Source organism: Struthio camelus, chromosome 2 (genome assembly GCF_040807025.1).
Source record: "Struthio camelus isolate bStrCam1 chromosome 2, bStrCam1.hap1, whole genome shotgun sequence".
NCBI classification, from domain to species: domain Eukaryota; kingdom Metazoa; phylum Chordata; class Aves; order Struthioniformes; family Struthionidae; genus Struthio; species Struthio camelus.
In genome coordinates, this window is record NC_090943.1 from 110,483,890 (window position 1) to 110,510,652 (window position 26,763).

Below are 26,763 nucleotides of genomic sequence, written 5' to 3' on the forward strand. Positions count from 1 at the left end.
CCCCAGAAACATCTCCATCAGTTCAGTAAGTCATATCCTAAACAGTACATAAAATAATGCGAAAATCTGAAAGCACCTCAGATTGCTGCATTAATCTGCATAAATCAGACTGAGCATTAACTGGAGGTCTACCATATATTGATATATCCCTTCAAAATCTGCTATGTTAGGCTGCAGCTCTGTAAATGAACTCCTAAGTGTGCCAGTGAAAACTGATATGAATTATGTAACAAAATAAAAAAGAGCAAAGTCAGAAAGACTGAGAACTCTCTGTCTTCCTGTGGGTTTCAGAATAAAAATAATCAAATTTCCCATTTCACCTGAACGCACGGGATAATTTCCTGGCAACGGAACAGAATAAACAACAAACTACTACTGTGGTGTGTTAAATATATATGACTTGTAGTGTTACAAGCACACTTCTTTTGTGCAATGTATGTTAACATTGAACATACTGTAGCTAAGTGGTATCTGAAGAAGAATATATTAGCATTTAGTCTTTTCCATTTATTCCAACCACTCAGGTTTAAGCTAAAAAGAGGATCTTCATACTTTTGTTAATTCACTGATAAGCTGCATTAGGGGAAGAGAACATAAGTATAAATTTGATAATTTCTCTAAAAATGTAAGGTATGTCCATCTCCCTTTTAAACAAGAGCTTTTGTAAAGCAGTAAAGTAATATATTACTCCACTACTGGAGACATTTGTCCTTTCTCCCACTTATTATCCCAGGAAGACAATCAGGAGACGACTCAGTTACTAAGTACCAGGAAAATTAGTAGGAAATAAACACTCCGCTCCAGTTCCGCTATGGAACTTTAATCATTGATGACGATCTTAAACCTGAATTTGGACAAACTGCTAGAAATGATGTGAATTTAAAGTTAATTTAAAAGGGTCTATTCCTTCTGCCCAGTACCGTTTTCCATATGCAAAATTTTAGTTTAATTCATATCTCATTAGTAATTCAATTTATGACTCCTTCAATCCTCTTCATAGTAAATCATCCTGGGAACTGAGTAATAATCAACTTCTTATAATCTGTACTAATAGAAGTGTTGAAACTAAATTATTCACTTTTAAAAATATATATTATTGTTTTACTATCACACAATATGGTATTTTGCAAATTGTCCTGTCATGGTCTCACTGACATTTTACAAAACATAATAAAAAATCTAGAAATGTGTGTGGGTATATATGTATGTATATATTAATATTTATATATACACACACACACACACACAGAGGCAGGTTAGAATGTGTATATCTGTCTAAAAATATATACACAGAGAAAAGGAGGGAGAGAGAGGGAGGGAGGGAGGGAGGGAGGAAGGAAGATATTTAGACATACCTTACAAAAGAACACGATATGTATATATAGTGGATTAACTGATCCTTGTCTAAATTCAGAGTATAATTCTTGAGCCATTATTTACAATATATATTATCATTTTGCAATGTTGTAAGTATTACTTTTTGATGTGCAAGTCAATTGCTTCTGACAAAATATTATACTAGTCACTTCAGATATGACCTACCTCATCTTCTGACTGGTTCAGCTCCCTTTCTAAGTCTTCAACACGAATTCTCAATATTTTAACTTCAGTTTCATGCTCTTCTACTTTTTTGTTTGCATACACCAGTTCCATTACTTTTTCTTGACACTCCTTTTTTAGTTTGCTGTAGGAATGCTGCAGATTTTGGAGCTCCTTTTAAATAAGAACAGAAAAAAATACAACTGAGACCCCGAGACCTTATCTATAGTTATGCCAAGAACTTTCACCACTGCTGGGAATACAGCATTATGACACTTCCCAGTATATATGAACAGAAATGTTTTATAATGGCACATAACTGGAACACATATTAATTTTTTTTTAAGAAAAAAAAATGATATCTAACCAAATTTGCAATGTCATCAAGGTTCCTAGGCTGAGATTTTCAGAGATAGATGAGTAAAAAAAAAAAAACAGAAAGGAAAAAATGAAAGAAAAACTCTATAAAAGTAGGCTTCTAAAAGAAAGCATGTTTTGACTGCAAGACCTATTTAAAAAAAGATTCTTACTTTATTTAATCTAACAAGCAGTAGATCGCTACATGTCTGTATTTGAAATGTAGTCGACAGCAGAGATTATTTGGAAAAGAGAATTAGATTAGCAAAAAGACCGCATATGACATATTTACAGCTGATGTAACATGTCAAAGTTCACTGAGCACTTTGTCACGGCATGGTTATTCTCTTGTTCCCAACACTGACAAAAAAAGAATAGTCCTTTCAGCAAAAAGATTACAGAACTATCTAGCTATCACTACCATCCTGTGCTTTCCTGGGCAGTCTGCCATTCTCTGTGAACTATTAGTGTAGTACATGAACATTGAGACAATAACATGCTTCCCCTGTGATAAAAATAAAGTTATCATTTGTTCAGAAATCTTAAAAACGGGTGCAGGGAGAAAATGACAGCAGGGTTTATTTTACTTTTTTGGTTCCCGAAGGTAAGGCACATAACCAACTTTTACAAGAAACAAAAAAACAACTGCATATAAACGTGATTTTTTCTGGGAATAAAAAATTCATTATGAACAAAAGTTATTTTTTATTTTTTTTTTTTTTTTTAGTTCAACCTGGCACTTGAACCTCCAGCAACATTACACTATGGTAAGAGCAAAGAGAAGAGATATTTATTGTACTGAACAACTTAGGACGTATAAAAATAACTGAAATTAAAATTCAAAATTTGTTGTGTAAGCTGAAAAGTTGGACTACACTTAGCAGCTACTACCAAACTGTTGATTTTTCTTGGTACTGAGAACAATCACATTAGTGAGTATATAAATAGTCCATAGTTCCTGTCTCCACCATCTATTACCATAATTTTCAGCTTCTGTAGTTCGTAAATGGTCAACAATATTTCTGAATGGCATTTGTAATGACTCAAGTGAAAGAAATTTGTTTTGAGCCTCTAAGCAGTATGAACTAGTCATTTTTAGGCCTTGCACACTCATACTTCATCCACTATGTTTATGTTGCATGTGTGGCTTGTTAGATAGAAGAAATTTTAAGGCATCTGCTTCAGGGTGAAATGAACTGTATCCTAAAATAGCCTATTCTGCAAAATTATGTGAAATGAGTTTCATCATTTGTATCCAAAGTTACATATAAAGCCTGAAATGCATTCATGCAGGCACAGAACTTGTAGGCAGAAAGATGTTTTAAATATTCCTATTCAATTACTCTAGCTATTATTATTATTTTGGTGTAACATAGCAACTGGCATTACCAAATATACTCTTGCTTTCAACCAATTGCACTATTACCAGCCAACATTCAGAAGAAGAAGGACTGTACAACCCAATCTCATTTCAGAACTAATAAAGTGTAAAAAAAAAAAAAAAAACCAACCAACCAAACAAACAAACAAAAATTTCCCCTTCAGAGAGCCTCAGGTAGACCTTTCATACATCTGATTTTCAGTTAATTACTAACACAAATTAGAACTCTACTGCTATTTAGGAATAGCAGCAGTTAACCCAGTGGGTAACCTTTAGGGGGTAACCTTCTCTCTACCCCCTATATGTATGAAGCGTTGCCTGTAAAAATGGCCTGGAATAGTTCAAAAACAGGCTAGTGCATCTATAATTTTTAAAACTGACCTGATACACTTCAGATACATGCAAACATTTACGTCTAATTCTCTGACAGAATCAGAACACACTTTAGAGATAGCAATGCCTGTACAAAGCCAAAAGAGCTGTGTACTAGAATCTACCATAAGAAGTTATGATTAAGTAGAGACTGGCAGAAAATAAGTAAACAAAATTTGAGACACTGAATTCTGAACATTAGCAGACACATAATTAAAAAAAATATTGTTTTCATCTCTCCATACATGTGTTTATGTGATGCAAATTAGTTTAGCTGATATAAACACAAGCATTAATATATCTGAAACAGTTGACAGCTTTTTTGGATAAATCAGTCCATCTGTTCTGCATTCCATATCAGTTGATCTAAGACTATTGACCGGATGAGAATAGCTATTTTTTTATTTTTGAAGTGAATAAAAGATGTGTTTTATGTCGATTCTGTGAACTTTATGAGATCTTCAAGAGTCACAGGAATTTAATGACCTAAATATCAATCCCAGAGGACCATCAATTCCCCAGAAAACATTCATAAATGGATATTTTGCTTCTTATTCAGCTTCTTCTCTAAAAATCTTCACCCAGAGCCAGATAAACAAAATTTTCTTAATAGCTCAGACATACTATTTGCTTCTGGGGTGGCTGAAGAAAAAGACGTTTTTTAACGGGTGACAGTAGTAAACCTCTACTTTGTAGGTCACACCCATAAGAGAAGGAATAAAGGAGTAGGGAAAGAGCAAAGCATTGACATGTAATGAGACTATTTATCCACACTAGAGTACTTCAGTCCTACAAATATATGGAAACCTAATCATGTTAGGAGTGACAGAAGGAAAGAGAAGTGATCTTTCAATATGGCTCCAATTTCCATCTGGTAATTACACTCAAGAACATTTTTTGCAGTACAGTACCATAAGTTTTGCCAAGGTCTTGTGCTGTGTCACGTGGAGTATACTAGACATACCAAGAAACTGCAAAAATGCTACCTTCTGGTACCTTCTTTTGCACCACAGGTGTGGGATTCAATCATATCAATTTAGGTTGTGAGATATTGAGCGTCATGATAGTCTTAGATCTGTGTATCTCCCAATATTTCTAATATGTTTTTGCCAAGGAAAATCTGCTACTTACATAAAGTGGTAACACAGCAATTAATCATAAAACTTTTGTCCTTCTTACCTATCAGAAGGGCTAACAGAAAAAGAATTTCATTATAGATTAAGCATGAAGTCCAGAACGCCTGTGTGTAAAAAAGCAAGAAGTCTTGCAGTGAAGTCAACATATCTGAAAAAAAATTTAACCAACAGCCAAATTTGATTGCTATTTACAGTTATGCCAATCACTTATAACTCTCCATTGCACAAGGAAGGGTTACAAGGACCTTTGTCAGTCAATGAGTGAAGGGAAAGACATTGTGTGCACATGGAGCGGGGAGAGAGAGAGAGAGAGGAAGCAACTACGGAGGGGAGGCATAAAACAATGTCTGTAATACAGCATGCACACACTAGAATAAAGTAATTTAGTTTGGAACTATTCAACTCTTCATAAGAATAAGTGCAAATCTGTACACTTTGGCTAGTCAGTACATTCTACTTAGATTTAAGTCAATGTAAATGCAAAAGCTGGCAAAAATTAGCTTTAATAGCTAAGTTCTGGTACGTTTAGCTGTAATATTTGAAGAGGCTGCTACTATCTCTGAGCCCCATGGACTTCCTCATCTCTTGGTTTCTATCCCTGCGGCAAAATCAGAAAAAAGAAATGCATGCCTATGTTTCCTCCAATTCACAGTTTAGTTGTTAATTAAGTTGATATGATTTTGAAGTTTCACTCTGGTTTCTGAGCTTAAAGGATTCAGACAAAAGCACCTCTCAGCCATCAGCACTACAGTAGGCGGCGGTAGCGGACAAGACAGGCAGATGGGGGTGTGCTAAGCTCACACAGTGTCACTGAAAAAAAATCAACCCTTGGATTCTTTTCTCCTGACCCTATATAACTCTTATCATTCCTTTTACAGTGGAGATTTAATTTCTGTCTAGAACATCTCTACATTACTTAGAAAATTCTATGGTACCAGAAAGTGCATGTTATAATGTGATTCCTGGAAGAGTCCTCTAAAAGAGGAAAGAACAATGCAATAAGGGAATCCACATTTTTGTTCAAACAGCTATGAGATTGAATTTGATATGCTGTGGTTCTACAGGGCTGAACACCATGGGCTACTCTTCCCCGACTGAAAGCTTAGCTGCTACAGCACTAAAAATAAGTACTTGGAAGTACACCTTTGTCCCCTTGCTCTGCAGTTATCAATTGACCTTTTAGCTTATCTGTTATAAAGAAATTATTAATAAATGTTCTGATAGGAACAGGAAATGGAAAATACAGAAATGAAAATACAACAATAGAAAATTCGCAATTTTCACAAATAATATTCTAGCTAAAATTGCATGAAAGGATAATAAAATTAAGTGACAGCTGTCACTACTCATGAACTATCATTCCATAGATGAAATATAAATTCTAGCATCAGGCATCGGAAAGCAAAAGGTGAAATTCATCCCTTATGTGAGAATCAGCTATTGTCCTGGAGTGCTCCAAAAAACAAACATTCTAGGAAAACAGCCAAAATCTAACTTTTCCCACAACTAAGCAGAATGTGTGATCTTTCAGCATCTGCCATTTTGCAATATCACATATATCATAACCTGAATCTGTACCTTAGGCTACTGGAAACTATGAAGAAGTTGACAAACAGTACACAGACTGTTCTGACAGAGAAAAACATTATTTCCCAAAAATCACAAAGGTAACTTTCATGAGTTTCAAAGTTTCAAAGGTAACTTTCTGCACTTATTAACCAAAGAACCATTCCTCCTCCAAGATGCGCTAACAGTTGTGTTTGCTGTTGCAAAATGTGATAAAACATGAAAGGAACAGAAGAAAGAAGGCCCTTCTTTTGATTTTCGGGCTTTGAAAGCAGTTTCATTTTGGCCAGCTGAGAAACTACTTCAGATTAATGGAGTGGCAGAGGTTTGGAATCAACCTTACTTTAACCAATCACCCAAAATATTTTTTATAGTCCGTTTCCAGGCAGCGATTCAGAGCATAAGTACAAGAGGGAAGGCAGAAGGAAATAGCTATTAGAATAGTAAGCTATACTGGGACCTGGATTTTTGTTTGTTTGTTTTTATTTGAAAGATAAATACAGACATTATACTTCTGAGATTTAAATCTTCAGCATCTATTGCTTGCCATCAACATCAGCATCTATGCTTGCATCATTACTTGTCTTCAACATCTATGCCTATGCCATCAGTATAGCTCTCCAGCTAATTTCTAAAAGTTGTATATTCTTTTCTCACACAACAAGAGAAAAAGGGGCCTTTAAAGAGGCCTTAGCTGTAACCACCTACCCAGTGAGCAGTATTACTGCAGATTACTACACAAGTAATCATAGGAGAGGCAGGGACTGGGCTATGAGTGTTGTGGGCGAGGAGACAAGGTGGCACAAAGAGTTGAGAACTGGTGTGGCGCAAGATAGGGCAACTCATCACTACTTTACGACAGTAGGGTCAGGCCTAGGAGACGGCCTCAAATTTGGCATATAATTCATTTAACTGTCAGTAGTTACGTGATAGCAAAATCTAGGGATTGTGGGTACCAGAGACATATCTCTGCCTACTGATACACACCACCTGGCAAAAAGTCACCTATTGCTAAGCTTCTTAGATGCTAGTGATACCTGCTACTAATAATACTACCTAAGTACGGAAAGCATTACCCAAACTGCCACTGTGATGCCTGTATCCATAAATCTCTGTTCATAAAGAAATGTCAGATCAGGTTCTTCTTGGTTGCTTCACCAACGAATTAGAAATTATGTAGACTTTACTTATAACAGTTTTCAATTTTCTATTGTTCACTTTTCTTTGGGGTTATAAATTCAGAATAAATAGGCATCTGAATAAAGCAGATCAGTTCATGTTTCTTTTTTTCATTAGCTTCTCTAATGCTTCATAAAATATAACTTATATAAGGAGGCATCTGATTGTTAGGGTATTTCTACATTCATTGAGCAATAATATTTTAAGACTATTTACTTCCATAAACGGCTGCCTAATACCCAGAGAGGCCATAGAAAAAGAATACAGGCTGATCCAGATAGTGGTAGTCTACAAACACTGCTGTTTTCTTGTCTTAAGAACAGTTACTAAATGGATTTTGCTATACTAGTATTCTGAGATCACCCCCTGTAGATAAATTTAACTCCTCATAGTGTTAGTACTATTTCACTTGCTTGTTTTTGTGCTTTGAAAATAAATCTTTTCCAACTCCTACTTTTAGTTAAAAAAAAAGAATAACCTGTCCATATAACCTTGAACATATTCTTACATTTTGTTTTGATCTTTATGATATATCATTGCGTATCTAGGAAATAGGTATATATTCTCTAGCAAACAATAATCTTTGTTTTGTTCTGCAGTGCATTTTGATGTTGATGCTACTATGTAGTCTCCACATTGACCTGCACACACTGGAGTAATAAGGAACAAACTCCTATACTAATAATTAAGACTAAGACTCGATACTATCCTACTCTGACTGAAGATTTATTGAACGAAGAAACCAAGGGAATGGTTCGGAAGGAGTTAATACCCAGGCGAGTTGGTGGAGGTAAGGTGAGGGGGAAAAGTAACATAGCAATCTACATTGCAGCTTTAATTATAGAAAAAGGAAATGTCAAAGGACATTTGAGAGTAGAAAGAAAAAAAAAACCCTAAGAATTAAGTTGCATTTCCGACTCTTGCAGATACCTGCAGAGTAAGCAGTGAGGCAGAGTCTTGTGGGATTGAAACTGTGGAAAACTTGTTCTGATCACAGAGATTTTATGGGAGGCAGAATAGGAAGGAGATTGTCATCATCAGTGTGGGGGCCAGGGAAAATGGGATCATTAGGTCCTGCTATCATTAAGGGACAATAAAGCCTGCATCTTATTTATCACACTAAGGAAAGTTTGAACAAACAAACATCCCTTTCCCCACTGTTTGGCAAGGTAAAAAATGAGCAAGAAATCCACCCCTTCACCTTAGACCTAATCCCTGTGTTTTTTCCTATCAAGTACCTTTTCTCACACACTGATAAAATGCAAATAATACCATGATAAGAGTTTAATTATCTTTTCAGATAAACTGAAGTAGCTGTTTGCCATTTAGGTCCTTGTAAGAGCATTTTCACATCTTCCATTTGGCTGCTTACAGTACATAAAACTACTAAATTGCACAAATTTATTTTACTTTAGTTTTCTAATGTACCATTTAGAATATTGCATAGTACATTAGACAAAAAACTTTAAGAGCATATGGAAATGACTAGCTTTATCAAACCAGCTGATCTAGTAGCTATTGTTTGTTTTAGAGGGGAAAAAATCCCGCAGAAATGTGTGAATATCTGCTATAAATTTTCACCAGTTTATGAAAACTTTTATTCTGTCTAGAGAATCCCCAGCAATGTGAAATGAAATGGCCTACCTCTGAGGTACTATTAGGATAAGAATAACTTACAGAATAAGCTTTGCAAGACATGCAGAATCAATCATTTTTACTATTATAACCTAGACAAATTCCCATTAGAAACTACGCTACACTTACAAGCATCTATTTTAAATTTTTATATACTTGGTGTTCCCAATATAGCAGTACTGTCTCAAATTACTTTTGTAAATCTAATTGATTTAATAAATTCACACTTAAATTGCTATTCAATTACTTGCTCTTCTCTTCAGCAATTTTACAATCTTGAGCATATAGCAGAACGAGAATATAATTAAAGGGCTTATTCATTAAAGAAATACTTGTCTGTAGGTAGGTCACCTGGGTTTTTCCTCAAGACATTCAAGCTACTTCTCTGTAAGAAAAATATTACGGAAAACTGGAGAAGTATAAATATTTGGTAATATACTGGAGGGGAAATGCCTTCGCATGCAGTGAGCATGAATAATTCATACATGTATATCTTACCAACATACATATACATTACAGACTCATTCATTATGTTTATTAAGCATATAGCCATGGTCTACATATAGTTTTTTTTTCAATTTATTTAATTTTATTTTGATAATTTGCAATTTTAAAAGGGTAACAGCTTCCATATAATCGTTATATGAATGATGTGTAATTAAAATCAAATTGAAAAGTTTATCTGCATGTACGTTTACAGCATTTAAAGGTAAAACTACTCACAGCTGTGTATGCATCACACTTCTGAAACTGCTTAAGAGCTAAACAAAACAGTGTGCCACACATGGAAATGATCACAACACAATGAAGAAAATACTTGTGTATTTGTACATTAAGCCTCTCTACAGCACTCTAGACCCACAGTTTAAAGGCCCTAAAAGCAGTATTTTTTGCTGATAACAAATTAACTAAGTAGGAAAGTATCACTCAATTTGATTGATGGGAAATCTGAAGCAGGGGTTTACTACCTGTCTTCGTCAAGCCTATACAACACTCAATGTACTGCTTAGATCTATTAATCATGAGGTCAGTGCTTTGATCAAGACCACCACATCTTCTTTATTATCAAAAAAAAACCTTTTTCAGCATGAAGTTGCAATAAATCTTGCTAAAGTGAGATGTTAGATCTCCAAGGAGAGCCAGGCTGTCATTTCCCTGCAAGCAAACGAACCAGCAGTCTGCTTGCTCTGCAATTCCAGCATTAGTTGGAGCAGTTTCCTGAATAACTTCTACTACTGAAAGTAAATGCCAAGAGGGAAACCCTGGCACGAGTCCTGTCTATGGGCGATGCAAACTGCTCCACAGAACAGCATGGCTATGCTCCTAGGTGGTGGATAAGCTAATTTAGCTGTATGCATCCCCTGGATTCTTCAAATCTCTAGCACTGCAAGTGGCTATATATGTACGTGGATCATTGAACTTGTGTTCAACAAGGCAGATTTTGTTGGTAAAGGTCAACAAATCAACTTTTATTAGACCAACTTATTTAAGTGTAAAAAATAAAAAAGCTACCAGTTGCACAATATTCTTTAGAATTCCTTTTATTATGTGAGCATGGTATTAGCATATAGCATATAGCTCTTAGTCCATCATGGCTATAACAGCATATTTCTTCTGCATTTTGTTCCCTCCTAACACAAGGAAGAACCTCATAGTGTAGTATTAGCTGTTTAGTAACATCGAGTAATTTTTTTTTTTTTAATTTGGCTACAGGTGAGCTTACGCTGTTATTTTGTGAGGCAAAATGAGGAAGCAGGAGTCCATCTGAATAAACAATGATACAGTGAAGAAGTCTAAATGACAGAGCCTGCCTTGAATTTTTGGTAAAGTTTGGGTGTTACATGTTCTTCTCTTGTGGGTGTCCATAAATAGATAGGACTTGATACTCTTTTCTATATTTGATTTTTTCCATTTTCTTTATTTTAATAGAATCTTTATGGTGCTCAAAGATTTTAAATTAGATCCAGAAAAAAAATCATGTATGGAAGATAATTTTTTGCCCCATACATGAAAGCAACACTTTAATTTAGGACATATTGAAATAAATAAGTGTATTCACTTTCAATACAGGATCAATTCAAAAGAAAAATTACTCCAAAATAAGAGTTCAATAAATTCATCACAATCTTCCTGGTGAAGTACAGACTAGTAAAGATTATCAAAATATTTTATTGGAGCTCTCCCAAGATATTTTAAACCTAAAAACTATCTAGCTAGCATAGATCTTGATTTGTTTATGTTAATAGTCTCTCAAAATAAAAGTTAAAGCAAATTAGACTTTCGTATAAATCAACATGCTTAGGAATGTTAAGAGCTTTTTGGGGATTTGAATCACTTCATAAACAGTACAGAAGTTTAGAAGAAGTCTACGTTTTAGATCAGTAACAGATTTGATGCTACAATTTTGAAGATAGGATTTTGACCAAAATTTTATCCTTGCCTCATACTTGACTTCTACACAAAGCTTTAATATCATAAATCTACTCTAGAAAGAGAAGGGTTCAGGGGTTTCAAACATTACTATGAGAGAAAGCTTTATTATCTTCAATGTTATCAGTTACCTTGACATTTTGATGAACCTTTTCCCTCCCACACCTAGGCCAAACAAGTTAAACTTTTGTATTGCCATATCTAACTGTCAGATAAATCTTACAAAAGGATTACTGAGGCAATGAGGAATGATGTTTCTGTTCTACAGAATTTGAATTAGGTTATACCCATCGATCACCTGTATGCATCTTAAGGGTTACACTGAAATTGGCCTCCATCTTAACTACTTGCAAACACAATACCATTTTATTAGTGTTTTCAGTTTTTTCTGGAAGTTGCTATGTTTAATTAATAATAGTACATTATATCTTATATTACATAGAATATATCTAAGTGATATACAGAAATAAACAGAATATGCTGGCACTTTTGAATGTAATCTTCCTTACAGAAAGCAGTTCAAAAAAGTGGTAATTTAGTGGCTTTTAGCCTTTATGGCACATCCAAGAAAGGTAAGTTTCCTATCCAGAAGGGAACATGTAATCCATATGTACATAGGTACTTGCTTTGGATGCTAAGTTCTCTACTCATCTCAACCCTTTCCTAAACAGAATATAATTAGGTTAAAATGTTAAGAAAGAAGATCTTAAAAAGAATCTGAAAATATCAAAATGATCTTCATCTCTGACATCCTTCATTCACTCGCCCTAACTTGAAACAAAAAATTATTCTGAAGTGCTATGAAGATGGTAAATTCCTGTTCTAAATAAGAGAAGAATGGAGGGAATTATAAAACTTCAAAATACCAACCCATATAATTTTTCTCTTTAGAACAGGGAGCTAAGAGCTTATACACAGAAAAGGATTGTGGTGCCAGATCAGAGTCATTTAGCCAGCTAGGACTCAAACTGCTAAGTCATTTTAGGTCAAAACAAAACATTTTAATGATTACTCAACAAATTGATTAGGAGTCAGCAAAGACTGAGAAACTTAGTGCTCTTTTCTGCCTGAAACACTGTTTAGTAATTGGACTCCCTGTCATTTTACAAATCTCATCAATCTATCTTGAGTATCATTCCAACTTCTCATTTTCATTTCCTCTCACATAAAAAGTATTGCACCATTATACTCCATTGAGCTTCAGCCAAATAAACCTACCATATGTGAACATACCTGCACCAGCAGAAATACCGCTATACAGGTGTTAATACATCCATAGTCAGAGTCCAAACACGCCACAATGCACATTTATTTCAAGCATTCCCTTTTTAACTCCTGCTTATCCCACTGAAATGAAGGGGCAATCTAAGGCAAGAAAAAGTGCTCACTGCTACTTTTTGGATATATCGAGCACAAGGCACAGTCCTTCTAAAGTTAATGATTGCTGCTGCAGTCTGCAGTTTTGTCAGAAACATCTCATACTTGATTGTTTCCATAGTAACCAACTAAATAAAAGAAACTGTTGATATTCCATTGCTATCTGTTGCCAAGAGAATTTTAGCACATTACATTTGTTTCTTTATTCTACCCACATCTAAAACCTAATTGACTGAGGTTAAAAAGAACTTTTGGTATTACAAGAGCTGTTTTCCTTGGCTGACTCCTCAAATAATTTTCACCCAGAGCAGGTGACAGAGAACAAGACTCCAACGAATACCACATTAGAATCAAACAAATTTCCTTTCTTCATACAAGCATCAAAAGGTGTTTGGAACAAGTGGCTCATGTCTGTCCCCTCAACCGCTATGGGTGTAGTAAAATAATTGCCGCGGATGTAAATTCTCATGTAATCCACTTAGGCAGGGCACCTTCAAATCCACAAACTGCCGCACAGAGAAACAAACTATGATGCAATCCCTCCCTTTCACAGGCACAGATACCTGCTGCTCCATATAAATGGAATATTTCTGATTGATTGGAAACTTTATGAAATATGAGGAGATAAAAACAGGCTGCATTAGTCAAGGTCCAAAGTAACGGCTATACTGACCAATGATTTTTGCACAGCCATTTTAGAGACCAAACACGTTTCCATGACTAGTGGAATTAACCTGCTCTCCTAAGTGCTATTTGTTCTTTAACCTCCTTTATCTCCCATAGGACACACACTGGGTGAGAGACAGTACATACTGTGACTAATGCAGAATATATATGCAATGCTGGCTGGTCAGCTGCTGCCTCAGATAACAAATAACAATAACATTTTCCTTTTTTTTTCTTTTTTTCTTCTCACAGTGAGGAGTAGGAAGAAAAACAAAGTTGAGTCTTTTCCCTCTATCAGGCAGGACAATTTTCACAAAGCTTGCAGAAACTCATTTATCATGAAGCACTTGTCATTCGATTTCATCATGTTACTGTCGTTCACAAAGAATTTCAAAAGTTATTGGAAGGAAAGTGTAGTAGATACACGTAGCCTTATTGTCATTTTTTGGCAGTAAATGGGTATGCAGCTAATAAAACAAAAATCTCAATGGATTCGGGAGACACAAATATATTTGGGCAGCAGTTTCTAAGCCTAGAATAGACAGGGACAAATGGTGGTGGTGAAACTGTAGAAGCACAGAACCATTTCTTTTCTTGCAGGAGGGCCATGCCAACTAATTATCAATAGCCTTGCTTAACAACAGCCAAAAAGATTATTTATGACCAAACTGAGTCATAAATACTATGCTATACATAAATATACATAAATATACTGCCCTGCTAGTAGGGCAGTATTTTTCAGGTTCCCACAACTCTAATGATGTTATCTTTCACTTTTGCTAATCTGTTCAACAATTTGTTGTACAGCTCTTCTGATTCGAAAACATCGTTGTGCTATGAAAGACTCCTGGGTGCTCTGAATGACACCTGAAAACATGTATAGAGCTCAGTCTCTGAATGGCACCCATTTTAAATACCCAGAGAAGGTGACCTCACTGTCCTCTTTGCATTTCTTTTGGTACTATGGGCAGGTAGATATTCTTTCCTTGTTCTTTGACTGCAGTTAACTACATAGCTGTAGAATATTTTTCAGGATGGACAATGTATCTTTAATGTTCACAGAGTAGTTTAGAATCATTTCCAGCTTTCATATTTCCATATTTCATATGGACTGAAAAAAGTGTTAGAATGTGAATATAGCTTTTAAGAGCTCATTTACTGACGCTAATCCAATGGGCCACTTACTTAATTTTTCAGCTTCATTTCCTCCTGTTTAAATAGCAAACTTTGCCACTTTATTACAGTTTAGGTATTCTCAACATGATCAATGTGCAGAATCCCACTAATTTCAGTATATTTCTTATAATTAAAAATCACAGAGCTGGAGCTTTACCAAGCTCCGCTTACTTTTATAACTCACTCTGAGTATTTAAATGATTTTTTTAGTTCAAAGTTGTGGAAATAAGGAGAGCTCTATTATAAATGAAATACAATTAAAGATCAAGATGAAAATTTGCCTCTCTGCTTAGGAGAGCTTGTATCAGTGGCGACTAGCCAAACAAAGTTTAGGCTCAAGATCGCAGAGTCCTGCTGCCCTACAGATCCAAGATTTCTGGAATGTCCTTTATGTGTAAAAGGGAGAGATACGGACTTGTGGTCTGGCACTTCGTCTCCTCACCGTGTCAGTCTCCACTCCAAAGCCGTGTGGTGGCGTGAAGAACTCATGTTGTCTTCAAATTGTACCAATAAAAAATAACTTGGGTTTACAGTCTTGTGCTCTGTATTTTGAACTTAGGAGGAAAATATTAATGATATTAACTGTAATTTGAAGTAGATAATGCATGGGAAAATACTTTGGTGACATATACATACACTGAGTGCTATACATTATGTGTAGAACACTTTAATGCATTGATATGACTTTAATCACATAAGGTAGAGCTCCATATACCAAAAGTATAGCATACTTCTCCATGAACAAAAGAAGTAATCTCTTCTACATTATAGGTTAATCTGTTTTTTTCTGTTTTTAGTATTTTTCAAGTGAATTCTTAAAATACAAGTTATCTGCAACCACTTAAAATACAGACAAAATATCAGAAATTATTCTATTAAAAAAACACCATTCTATAAAAAACAATTCCGTAGTACCAGAAAGCGCTACAGCACTTAAAAGGCCATCTATACAGTTTGAATTATCCACGCTCTTTGTCAGTCAGATGAAAACTTACTAACTTGTAAATAAGCCTGTATGAAGTTCTTGTCAAATGGGTTATTGATTCTTATTACTGTGTGCAAGTAAATTTCATTGGACATATAAACAAATTGCATTTAATGGTATGCTGACACTAAATCAGAGAAAGTATTTTCAAGCATTTGAAACCCCAAGAATTTTAATCAACAGACTAAACACAGAGGAAATTACAGTTTACTATCAAGGGCCTTTTTTTATATTAATAAATAAAACATCATTCGAGAATGAAAATTTCCAAATTGTAAGTTATATGATTACCTTACTGAATTTACCTTTAATTTGTGAGTTTTTATGTTGCTTCATTAATATTCTTTATATTCTTACGTGTGATAACTTAGGCAACTGAGTAGACTGCTAACTAGATCACTATGATGGCTTCCAAAATACCGCTTTGTTAAGAGGTTATATGAACTCAGGATTCCAGAACTCCACCTAAGGACTCCTACCAAGGCAGCAACAAAATCTTGGTTCCTCCGAACAGATATTCAGAAGCCACTGAATTAGAAGATCCTTTACAAACAGCTAATTCAAAACATTAGGTAGGATTCAGGCCTCCTAGTGTGACTCCCTATGTCTAAAAAATAAGGACACTGGAAATATGAAAATACTGATCTAGTTTTAGTTTTACCATGAGAATTTTTTGAAGATACTACATTAGCTTGCCCTTTCAAAAGTATAATAGTCTCATAAAGGTAATCCTTCATGCTCTTTTGACATAGAGCCTTATATTTATTTTTAGAAGTGTAATTCTATTTTTTTTTCTGTGTTAATTCAAATATTGTAGATGTAGTAAAAGTAGTACAGTTTTCCAAATTATGTCATATTGATGCCATGCAGATATTTATGGCAAATACTGTTATTATCTCCCTCTAATGCCTCCTGTTGAAGACTATCACTGCTGTCATGCTTACTCAGCAGCAGATAAAGAGGAGTGAATTTTTAGACTGCTGTATAAAAATGACTGCAAATAGTTCATTTACTGATGTAACATAGTGCTTTATAATTCTCCAGAGCAGGGATAAGTGGTATACCATACAGTGTGCATCAAAACCTTCCGTACTTACCAATTGTCAGTTTAGCAGGTGTAATAAATCAAAACTTTATATTATCATACAGTTTAATACTTTCAATGCACTAAATCTTTTCTCCAAACTACAATTAATTACTTCCAATAAAATGATTTCTGATAACTCCCACAGAGATTTTCAGCATCAATAACAGATTTGTCAAAAACAACAAAAATGTAAAATAAATATATACTCCACTTATTGGAGTGGGAAAATTATTTATTCTGTCTGATTGTCTATCATCAAACTTACAGAAACGAGAGTAAGAAATTGATGCTACCAATCTTCTCCTAACACAAAGTCTCTGAGCAGATCCACATATCTCTAAAGGGATGTTAAGCTCTCATAGGCCACAGAGAGTTCTAAAGTTAAGTGTGTACCTGCGTCAAAAGAAGCCACCGGTATTAACTTTATTTTAGCAAATATATCTACATGGGGATTGAATTCAAACTGAAACCCTCCTGATTTTATATCTGACTTTTGCTGAACAAGGACAGGTCTCCACAGACATAAAATGTCAAGTAGAAATTCTGCTTGTGAGGTATGAAGCACACATTACACAAGCTACCAAGTTTAGCGATGTAAACGTTCTAAAATTGTGAGTCCCTTTTCCTGTTAGAAAAAATCACACAACTAACCATTATGGTTCATTTGTCCAACAAACTCTAGGCATATTGCCAGCAACTGTCACAGAATGATAATGAGAAACAACAGAAATTTGTATGCAATCTTCGAATTCATAGAAATGGAAAACAAAAGCCAGCATCAAACATAGCTTTCAGGACTATGTACGGAAAGTTTATGGTGGTGTAGCGATCCAGAGATGCAAGTGGCAAAACTGGCACTATTCATCTGGCTGTTAATTAAAATATGACCTAAATCACGGCGTTGGCTTAGTTCTTCTGCCCGCAGGAGAGTACAGCATACCAAACACCTCGATTTTTCAAGTTAAAAAAGTTACGGCCCTTTCACTGCTCAGAGGCCATAAAGAACTGCTAGCATATTAGATCCAAGAATGCTCGACCTGAAGGAGTCAGAAAGAGAGAAAAAGGGGAAAGTAGCTGAACTGCTACAGCCTTCTACTCCTGAAATGCTTAATAGTGCAAACAGAAATCTAAAAGCAGATAGCAATTTAAATATTATTTTTAAACTTTTAATACAAATGCACTTAGATTACAACCTTCTTTTCTTAATTTTCTTATACTGATAAGTTAAAATGTGGTAAATGTAGTTCAACTGTTTCAAATCATTCAAAGCCATAAGAACAGGATCAAAAACAAAAGTTAAAGGCTTTTTACTAAACCATTCTCTCTCTTCCATGTTTTCCACTCAGCACTCATGAGACAGATCTTTCAGCATAATCTAGTCATTTTGACTTTTTGCCTAGGCACAGTCCTAGCAGATTCCTTTACAAGCTGAATCTTGAAATTACTAGAAGTTATTTGTGCTGCAAAGTTAAGATTTGTCAGATCAGATAAAACCATCCTTTAACACTTAATTTCTCTGCATATAGTCCATACCAAGCCCAGGACTGCTAAGGTAAGCACAATTAGGTTTCACATTTACAAATGAAAATGTGAGTGAAGTAAAAAGGAATACTAAAGACGTACTAGAGGCTTTTAAGCATGAGTAGCTGCTCAAGAAATATTATAATAGTTGATAACTTCTACCCTTTGCTTAGAAATCATTCCACCATTTGTTCTTAAGACTTTAAGGACAAATAAAAATATAAAAAGAATTAGGAACCTTCTGCATCTCCTATTTATTTCTCATTAAAGTAATCACAAATACATTTAATTGTATTACTACTCAAGCTTTTCTGTATTAGATCTTTTGACCTCCAAATGTTAGTGTTGTTGTAACTGAACTAGCAACATTAATTGTATATTTTGATTGGATTGTTAGCATTTTAATGAGACTAACGATAAATTCTTGGCTCTGCATGTAAGGTATGTTCTTTTTCACCCTTTAAAATTTCAAGCTTTGAGTAGCTCCTCTTGATAGCATGAAGTAGTGCAGAGCATGTAGATGGTTAAATAGAAATCCAAAATAGATATCCAAAGTTCATCTCCTTGCCTACTGTTCCTGCGTCACAGACAACTAGATTTATTCCTTCAAGATAAAACCATTCACTGTGTTCTGTGATACACAGGAAATATAAAGTGTGGTTAAACATTTTAAAGAAGTGTTTATTTTTTACCACAAAAAAAGAGTGTATTGCCACCAAACTAAGTAATTCTTACCTCCAAGGATTAACTGAATACGGTCTGCAATTTCTGCAGTAAAGTTGAGAAGACATTTTGTTAAGAAATGATTTTTCTCTTGTGTATTTTTAAAAGCAATGTTCAAAATACAGGCAAGATAATGAATTCTTTATATAGAAATATGCAAAGGTTTTAAGCTAAGGCACTATTCTAACTCCTATCAAAATTATCATCAGTAGCTTTTGCATGGTAAGTCTGTAGAAGTATGGCATCTACTAGAGGTATTAGAAGCTAAGGTGTGGATGAGCTTCCCTGATTAGTACCAGCAGCATATGCACCTCCTAAATGACAATAGCTCCTCATTATGTATGCATAATATCCAAGATTACTTTCAATTAATAAGTAAGCAGAAAATGTGGAATGCAATAATAAAGATCCCAGTTGCACTGCACTTGGTAATGGATAAATATCTGTACAGAACCAGGAACTGCATGTCCATTACAAGATAACAGCTGTGTTTCAGTTTTGTGTTGAATTTGAACTTCCTTAGGTTTATAATCAAATGAAAAGTTTAAAGTTTAGGAATATCATTAACATTTAACACTAACAAATAGAAACATCCTTAATTTAGTGAAACATGATATTTGCTCAACTTTATTGTCAGATACCTTATTTATGAGCAAAGTATTTACTTAGATGTGAGCAAAGAGAATAAAACCCACCATTTTACTACAGTCATTTCCAGCTATGAAATGTAATATGGCGATAGTACATAGCTACCACCACTGCTGCATCAGTGCCAGAGCTACTGTTAATGCTGAAATGGCTATCACAACTCAATGTGCCTACTTGGAAACCTTTAAGGGGAAAACACTGGAAGGGCTTTCAGACATCTCCATGCTTTGTACCCGCTGGCTATGGCTTGACCTGTGGGCAAGCAAATCTGAGCGAACTGTGCTCCAGTCACTTGTTCAGCAAATGGATCCCAGCTTCCCCTTCCTGCTAGAGAGCTGCTGGACGAACATGCCTGTCCTGATGACGCTATGCTGAAGGAGATCCCTTCCTTTGCTGGAAGCTGGTGCCTTCCACTTCCTACAAGCAATTCAAACAGTCCAGGCAAGGCAGACTGATTAAAAGTAATGCTTGTCTTACCTGACGTTTTCAAGGTATAAGCGTTTTGATGTTAATCCTTCAAAGCAGATTCAGATGATTACCACTCACTACAGAATGGTGTGCTATTGCAGTTATTTAGCCTCTTTCTTATTTCTATTTTCAACAGGAGAAAAGTTGACAGACCTACCTAGCATGGCAGACCTGATCAGACACTCTTCGGCACCCCAGTTGTCTTATTTTGAAATGTGAAGGAATACTTTGCACAAATATAGGAAAGGTGCATTGCATGAATGCCCCAAAGAATAGGAAGAGAAGCGATTTAACACCTTTCCAGAGCTCTTCCCAGAGGCGAGGAAAATTTCTATTAAATATTTGGAATTCTGTCAATACACAAAGAAGGGGCAATTGAAATAGCAGAGCAGAGTTCCAATGACCATTATTTTGTATGATTTTTTTTATACACATTGCACACAGCCAAAGAATAAAAAGTTTTAAAGAAGAGTGTAAAATACTATAAAGGGAGAAAAATTGGCATTGTTTCTCTTTTTCTCTGTTCTCAATACTGCCAGCAGGAGAGGAGACTGTCTTAAGAAGATAAGCGCCTGAAATGAAACACTGATGTGCAGCTAAGATTGGGTTATGGCAAAGAAGGAACTCTTCTGAAAAGATGAGCTTTCAAATATGCTTGAGTGATAAGAAATAGTAATAATATTTCAAAAATTTAAAAAATAAGGTACATTTTATATCAGAAGGATTGCTAAATAGGAAAATTGATTTGTTAGACTTTCAAATATAAACTCTAAACAGAAATATATATATATAATATATTCATGTTTAATTTATTTATTTATATTTAATATTTATTTAATATATATTATATGTTTTTTATATCTCTATAAAATATATATAATTTTCACTAAAATTAAAAGGGATTTTAATCATACTTTTCCAAAAAAAGTCTAGGGATATACCAATATGAAACAGTATTCAGTAGCTGCAATCATTGTAGCGCTTCCAGAGAACAGATCTGATTAAACTGCAACCACACTATTAGGCTAATTTCATCAATTTTTCAAATTTGTATTATGTCAGAGTTTAAATATAAAATTGACATAAACTGAAGTGATAGTTGAGAAACTTTATCCTTTTATTCACGAGAAGCATGGAACTTCTGACTCACTGAAAAAGGGCTTTCCAGATATTCATGAACCCTATGATAAAAATATTCTTTAAATAGACAAAAATTCAATTTAATATTAAATAAAAAAATCATTTCCTATTTAAATGTACAGATTTACTAGTTTCTCATGCCTTTAGTTTGTCTTTATTAACATGCAATTTGCTAGAATTATTATACCAGCTGTCATCTAACACAGTCCTGTCCACACTGCAAAACTTCTCATGTTACTACAACATTACCACAATGATACCACAAACATTATCAATTTAGAACAATAAAATAAGTATTTTACCTCTGAATTTGTTATAATGGAATGATGGTAAATAGAACTCCATTATGCAGTCATCCTTAGTCATGCAAAGAGATGGTACTTAGACATTGATCCTAGGTCTTATTAATTTGCTATTGCCACCATATGCTATGTCAAAAAAAACAGCAGATGGAATATTTATTTCTGAAGAAAAATGAGTATAGGAATCCTGGTCCACCTCCAGATCATAACAAAAACTTGTTCTAAAACCTATGATTCTATATCTGACAAAAATTTACTATTAGAAGTAGATGTCCAATTAGAAACCTATAATGACAGTTTTTCCTAAATAAAATGTTATATATATTGTATACTTTAGTCCACTCTCTCTGTTCACTGCTTAGATTATTCTATCACAACGAAGAACTAAAATTATTTAAGCAGATGCTTTAAACAGACAAGTTGCTTTTAAGCAAAGTAATATTGTTTTAACCCGTTCTTAAAAAAGAGGAAAAAAGAAACTTAAAGAAAGGAACCTTTCAGATATAGCTTTAACTCTAATAGGATTACTAAGAGAGCTTTTAGGACCTAACCATAGTTTCAGGAGGCGAGACTGCATTGAAAATGAAGGAATGTAACAACAGTTAGAAGCTTACCACACAATATGAAAGGAAAGGGAGAAAAAGAATGCAAAAATGTTTCGAGACGCATCCATACAACATATCAGTGTACGTACTTCTGGGGAGTCTCGTGAAGCCAACTACATGTTTGTTCATTTCTTGAGCTCTGTTCCTTGGAGCATGATTTGGTGCCATTAACAAAGAGCTACATATATTAAAATTATAGAATTCTGCTAGAGAAATAATTCAAATCATCCGTTGTATCATAGCCAGCCCTTTCTTGTGTGTATGGGAAAGTCACATAAGAAACATTTATTCTTTTCATCATTTTTCTCTCATATCGGTCTCAGGTGGTGATACAGCTCTCTAATATTCAGCAATACGTTTGTGCGTCCTGTTTAGCACATGAGTACAGAAAGCCAATTTTTCCAAGAAGTCAGTGGTAGGTATGAGGTGCACAGATGGTATGAGCACTCTCAGGAAAGCTAACACATTTTGCTCATCCCAAATTTACTGTGTATGGTCAGGTCAAGGGTGCAGAGCATCTGCAATAGAAAATCTGCATTTCCCAAAATCGTGTTCTCACTGTACGTGTCCTCTGAAGCTGACCTGCATAATGGACGTGTCCAAGATCCCCAGATTTTCAGTCATGAAAATATCCAGTTTTCTAATTTTGTGATGCATTCATTGTTTTTGCTGTGAATAAGATGACTCCCAAACATATCTAAACAAAACCTTTGAATTCCATGTGAATATAATTTCCGGTCAGGGAGGGGAATGGGGGGGGAGGATATATATATCCAAAGGTCCCTGAATAAATGAGTGCCTTAGCCTAATGTGACAATAGGGTTTTGGGTTTTTTGTTAGTTTGTTGCTGTTTTTGTTTGTTTTTAATGCAACTACATGCAACCTTGGGCTACACCTTGAGCTGGATGATATCACATTGACAAAACCATTAGTTTTGCCATAATATATTTATATAACTATGGTCCTTCTGTAAGTACAGGCATACCTATTACCCTGTAAATCTAATGCATATCTTGGTCCAGTTCAGTTCACTGACTCCACAGAGCTGCTGCATATTTAACACATTTAAAAGTTAAAACTAACCTTCCCATCTAAACTACGTTACTGAATTGTGTAGGTAACATCATACGTTTGTCCTAAATACACACTAGAACATTATATTAGCACAACAGATTATTTTGTTTTTACTTACTCCTTAAAATTTTCTTTCTTATTGATCCCTAATACTTGATTTTATTTATAAATTGAGAGCTATCCACCACCACAGTAATATAACAACCTTGGATTTTTTGTTTGTTTGTTTGTTTTCTATGAACAACAGATCTCTGCAGTAATCCCCACAGAAATGCCACCTGGATCAAGGGATTAGAAAAAAAAAAAAGAACACTGTATAATTCTGATCCTGTTGCTGAAAGCCATTCAATTATACAGGGTGGTGGAAAGGATTTACAGTAAGCAGTCTTTAGAGCACATGTAAAGCCTTCTTGCAGGGTAATGCACCACTATGTTATTTCACATCTTGGAAGAAGAACACATGAAGCACTATTCTTCCCTCAAATCACCCAGAAGGTATCTCTAATGTACGTGTTACAAACCCAGTGAGGCACATTTGTCAGCTCTCTGAAGCAGTTATCTGAGGACTAGAATAATTTTCCTGTCAACTCTTGTTTGTGTCACCTAGGGAATTATAGATAGTGTGGCATTAGGTTAGGGTAAATAGATAAGAAGACACAACATACTGACAGAGTAAAAGGTTTAAAGATAGCAGTTTTATGGCATTGTACTTGGTTTGTGAAGGCTATGTATAGAAAGAAAGAGCTGTTTCAGGAGTTTCTGGTTACTATGTATGCTTTCCCAACATTTCCCATAAGTGATTTTCTCATCTAATCACCAAGCAAGGGATCAGCGATTCTCTTTTCCCAGACTGACAAGGTCCATTTTTCCCTCTGGCACTGGGATCCTGATGGCTTTCTTTGATCGTCCTTTATCCAACCATTTCCTACAACGCTCAGGATCCTTTGGTTGTTTCTTATAATTATTGCTGTAGCAAATGTCTTAAAACCACATTATTTGTCAATTTATGCCTTAGAAACTCATGGGACAGATGCTAATTATATGTTTGCCAGAAGTTATGGGAATGGTCTTATGATAAGCAGTACATTCCTAAACACATAATTAGAAAGCTTTAAACTTCATGTGGAAAGGTTTTAAAAAAGGCATAAGGACATTTTCATACTAGGGTCACCTAAAGAGGAAAAAAAAAATCTTGAATACTTATAATTCAGTTGATGTACATACCCTATCTCCCGCTCTAATAATTTCACAAACAAGATTAACAGGAACCTTTTCCTACGTATTTGTACCATGTGTATGAATAGTACAAAACAGTGATCTTTTACAGGTAAACAAACATAACTATGGTTAAAATCTGTATAAGGTGACTGACATCTATATCATGGCAAACATTGGTCCAATAAATTGTGTAGTAAATAATATGCAAATATGCTAACTCAGTGAAGAACGTAACAGATGTAAAACAATGGGAAACCACCCAAATACAAATAAATAATAAACAATGCATCTCACTTATGCAAATTAGATTCATAATGCTATGTAGGACATTGGATAATTTTGAGTTTGAAAGACACTCAGCATGCACAGTTTGTGGCAATTTCAGATCATGAAGACAGGAAACTACTTTGTAGTCTGTATTTCTTCATTTCTTGAGCAGGAATAGTGGCTGCAAAGTATCTATGTTCAGAAAAATGGAGCAGTATTTTTTAGGCCACCCTAAAAGACAATCACTAGCAACAACAGTGGTGTTCCCAAAGCCTTATTCAGCGGACATGCTTGATGATCATTTATCCTTTAGAAAGAGAATATTTTTTATTTTTTTTTTTTGTTTAAGTAAGGAATACAGCCAAATCTTTTGTCTGAAATGAAATATGATCATAATGCACAGATGCTGATGACCAGAACACAAAGCATAGCAAAACTAATAATGATAAATTAGTTTTTCTTTCTTTGGAGACTCTCTACAGCTAATATGTATTAGAATTTTTCATATTATCCATAATTTTGTGGTATAAAAGATAATGCATGGCTAACTACTGCATAAAAACATCTCTACAAAAACAAATCTGCTTCCAAATCCAATGATTTTTTTAATATCCTTTAAAAATAAATCCTCCAAATAAGCAACCGGCTATATGAACACATAATTTCAAGAACGAATAATTTGAGTGAAAGGTTATATTTACCTTGGGATATATTAGAAAAAAATACCATATTTTGAGTGACATTTCTAAACATAAAGTTGCTGGATTTTATGAAATGCAGATCCTATTTCTCTAGTCAAATCAAGCAAACATTCTAGCATATGGGAAATTCCTTTGGCCAACTGCATTATTTAAGACAAAGCCTTATAATTTTGCAAACAATTCAAAAATGGACATAAAATAGTACAATGCTTACATACACACCCAAGTTAGACCCTATCAATATACTTTCACTAGTCCAAAAACACAGTTTACTAGCCCATACACAAAGTACTTCTTTTCAATAAGTCTGTTGAAAGACACATATACCATGCAGAATAAGGAATTATGTAATATCTATAAGATCCTTGCAGATATACATCCTTGCAGAATTCTTTAATAGCATCTCTCAAAATAAACTTCTGTGATTCATGATTCCGCTATTATGCTATTTTACTGCTTGGATTGCCAACAAAGCCAATTCAGGTCATTGTACATGAATTTTTGAACATGCCATGAACTGGCAGATCCAAACTTTCCCTGTGATTTCCAACAACTGCGAAACATGTTTGTTCATATTTATATATCAGGCTGTACGCTACCTAGGAGTATGTAACAGGGCAGATTACTTTCTCTACCATTCACATTAAATGTTTCAAGTTAAAAAAAGGAAAAAGGTTTTAAGTTAAAAAAGTTAAACAAAAGTTTTGTACTTCTTGTGTTTCACCCTTGACCATGAAAGCTATTTTGTTATTTTTCACCTTATGTTTGGAAACTATCCTAACATAAAATAGGCACGTTTGCAATACATTGTTCATTTCCAAAACACTAAGTGTTCATTATCACAAAACAGTCCAGTTAGCTGTGCTTTGCAACATGCTTCTAAATCTGTAATAAATCCATTTTCCCATCTTTGGAGCAAAGCATAAAGCCTAAAATAAGTCAAACTTATTTTCTTTATCTGAAATCAGTATCAAATACATACTGAATGTATACAATACATTTATATATTTGGTCCTCTCATGTATGTATGTATACCTACTCCCAAAGAATAACACGATAACACGATATATATTCTGAACTTCTTAAAAAAAATCTTAATAATGATCTGTACTCTGTCCTGCTTTGTATGACCATTAACAGAAGTTTCATAGTTACAAGTGATTCTAACATCAATGCTGTATTTTATACCCCTTTCAGGATAAAGAAAATT

The 26,763-nt window shown here is 34.6% G+C and overlaps 1 protein-coding gene across 5 annotated transcripts in view; it reads right to left on the reverse strand.

Annotated features, from left to right (window-relative positions):
• Nucleotides 1-26,763, reverse strand: part of CCDC102B (coiled-coil domain containing 102B) — a 193,919-nt gene that overhangs the window by 85,856 nt on the left and 81,300 nt on the right. For 4 of the 5 annotated variants that reach the window (XM_009673228.2, XM_068932082.1, XM_009673238.2 and 1 more), the window contains one exon: nt 1,543-1,713. The exons of the other annotated variant lie outside the window; for it this stretch is intronic. In XM_009673228.2, the coding sequence (XP_009671523.2) occupies nt 1,543-1,713 (171 nt within the window). Of the gene's footprint in view, nt 1-1,542; nt 1,714-26,763 lie in introns of those variants that run through there. 5 annotated transcript variants of the gene reach the window in all.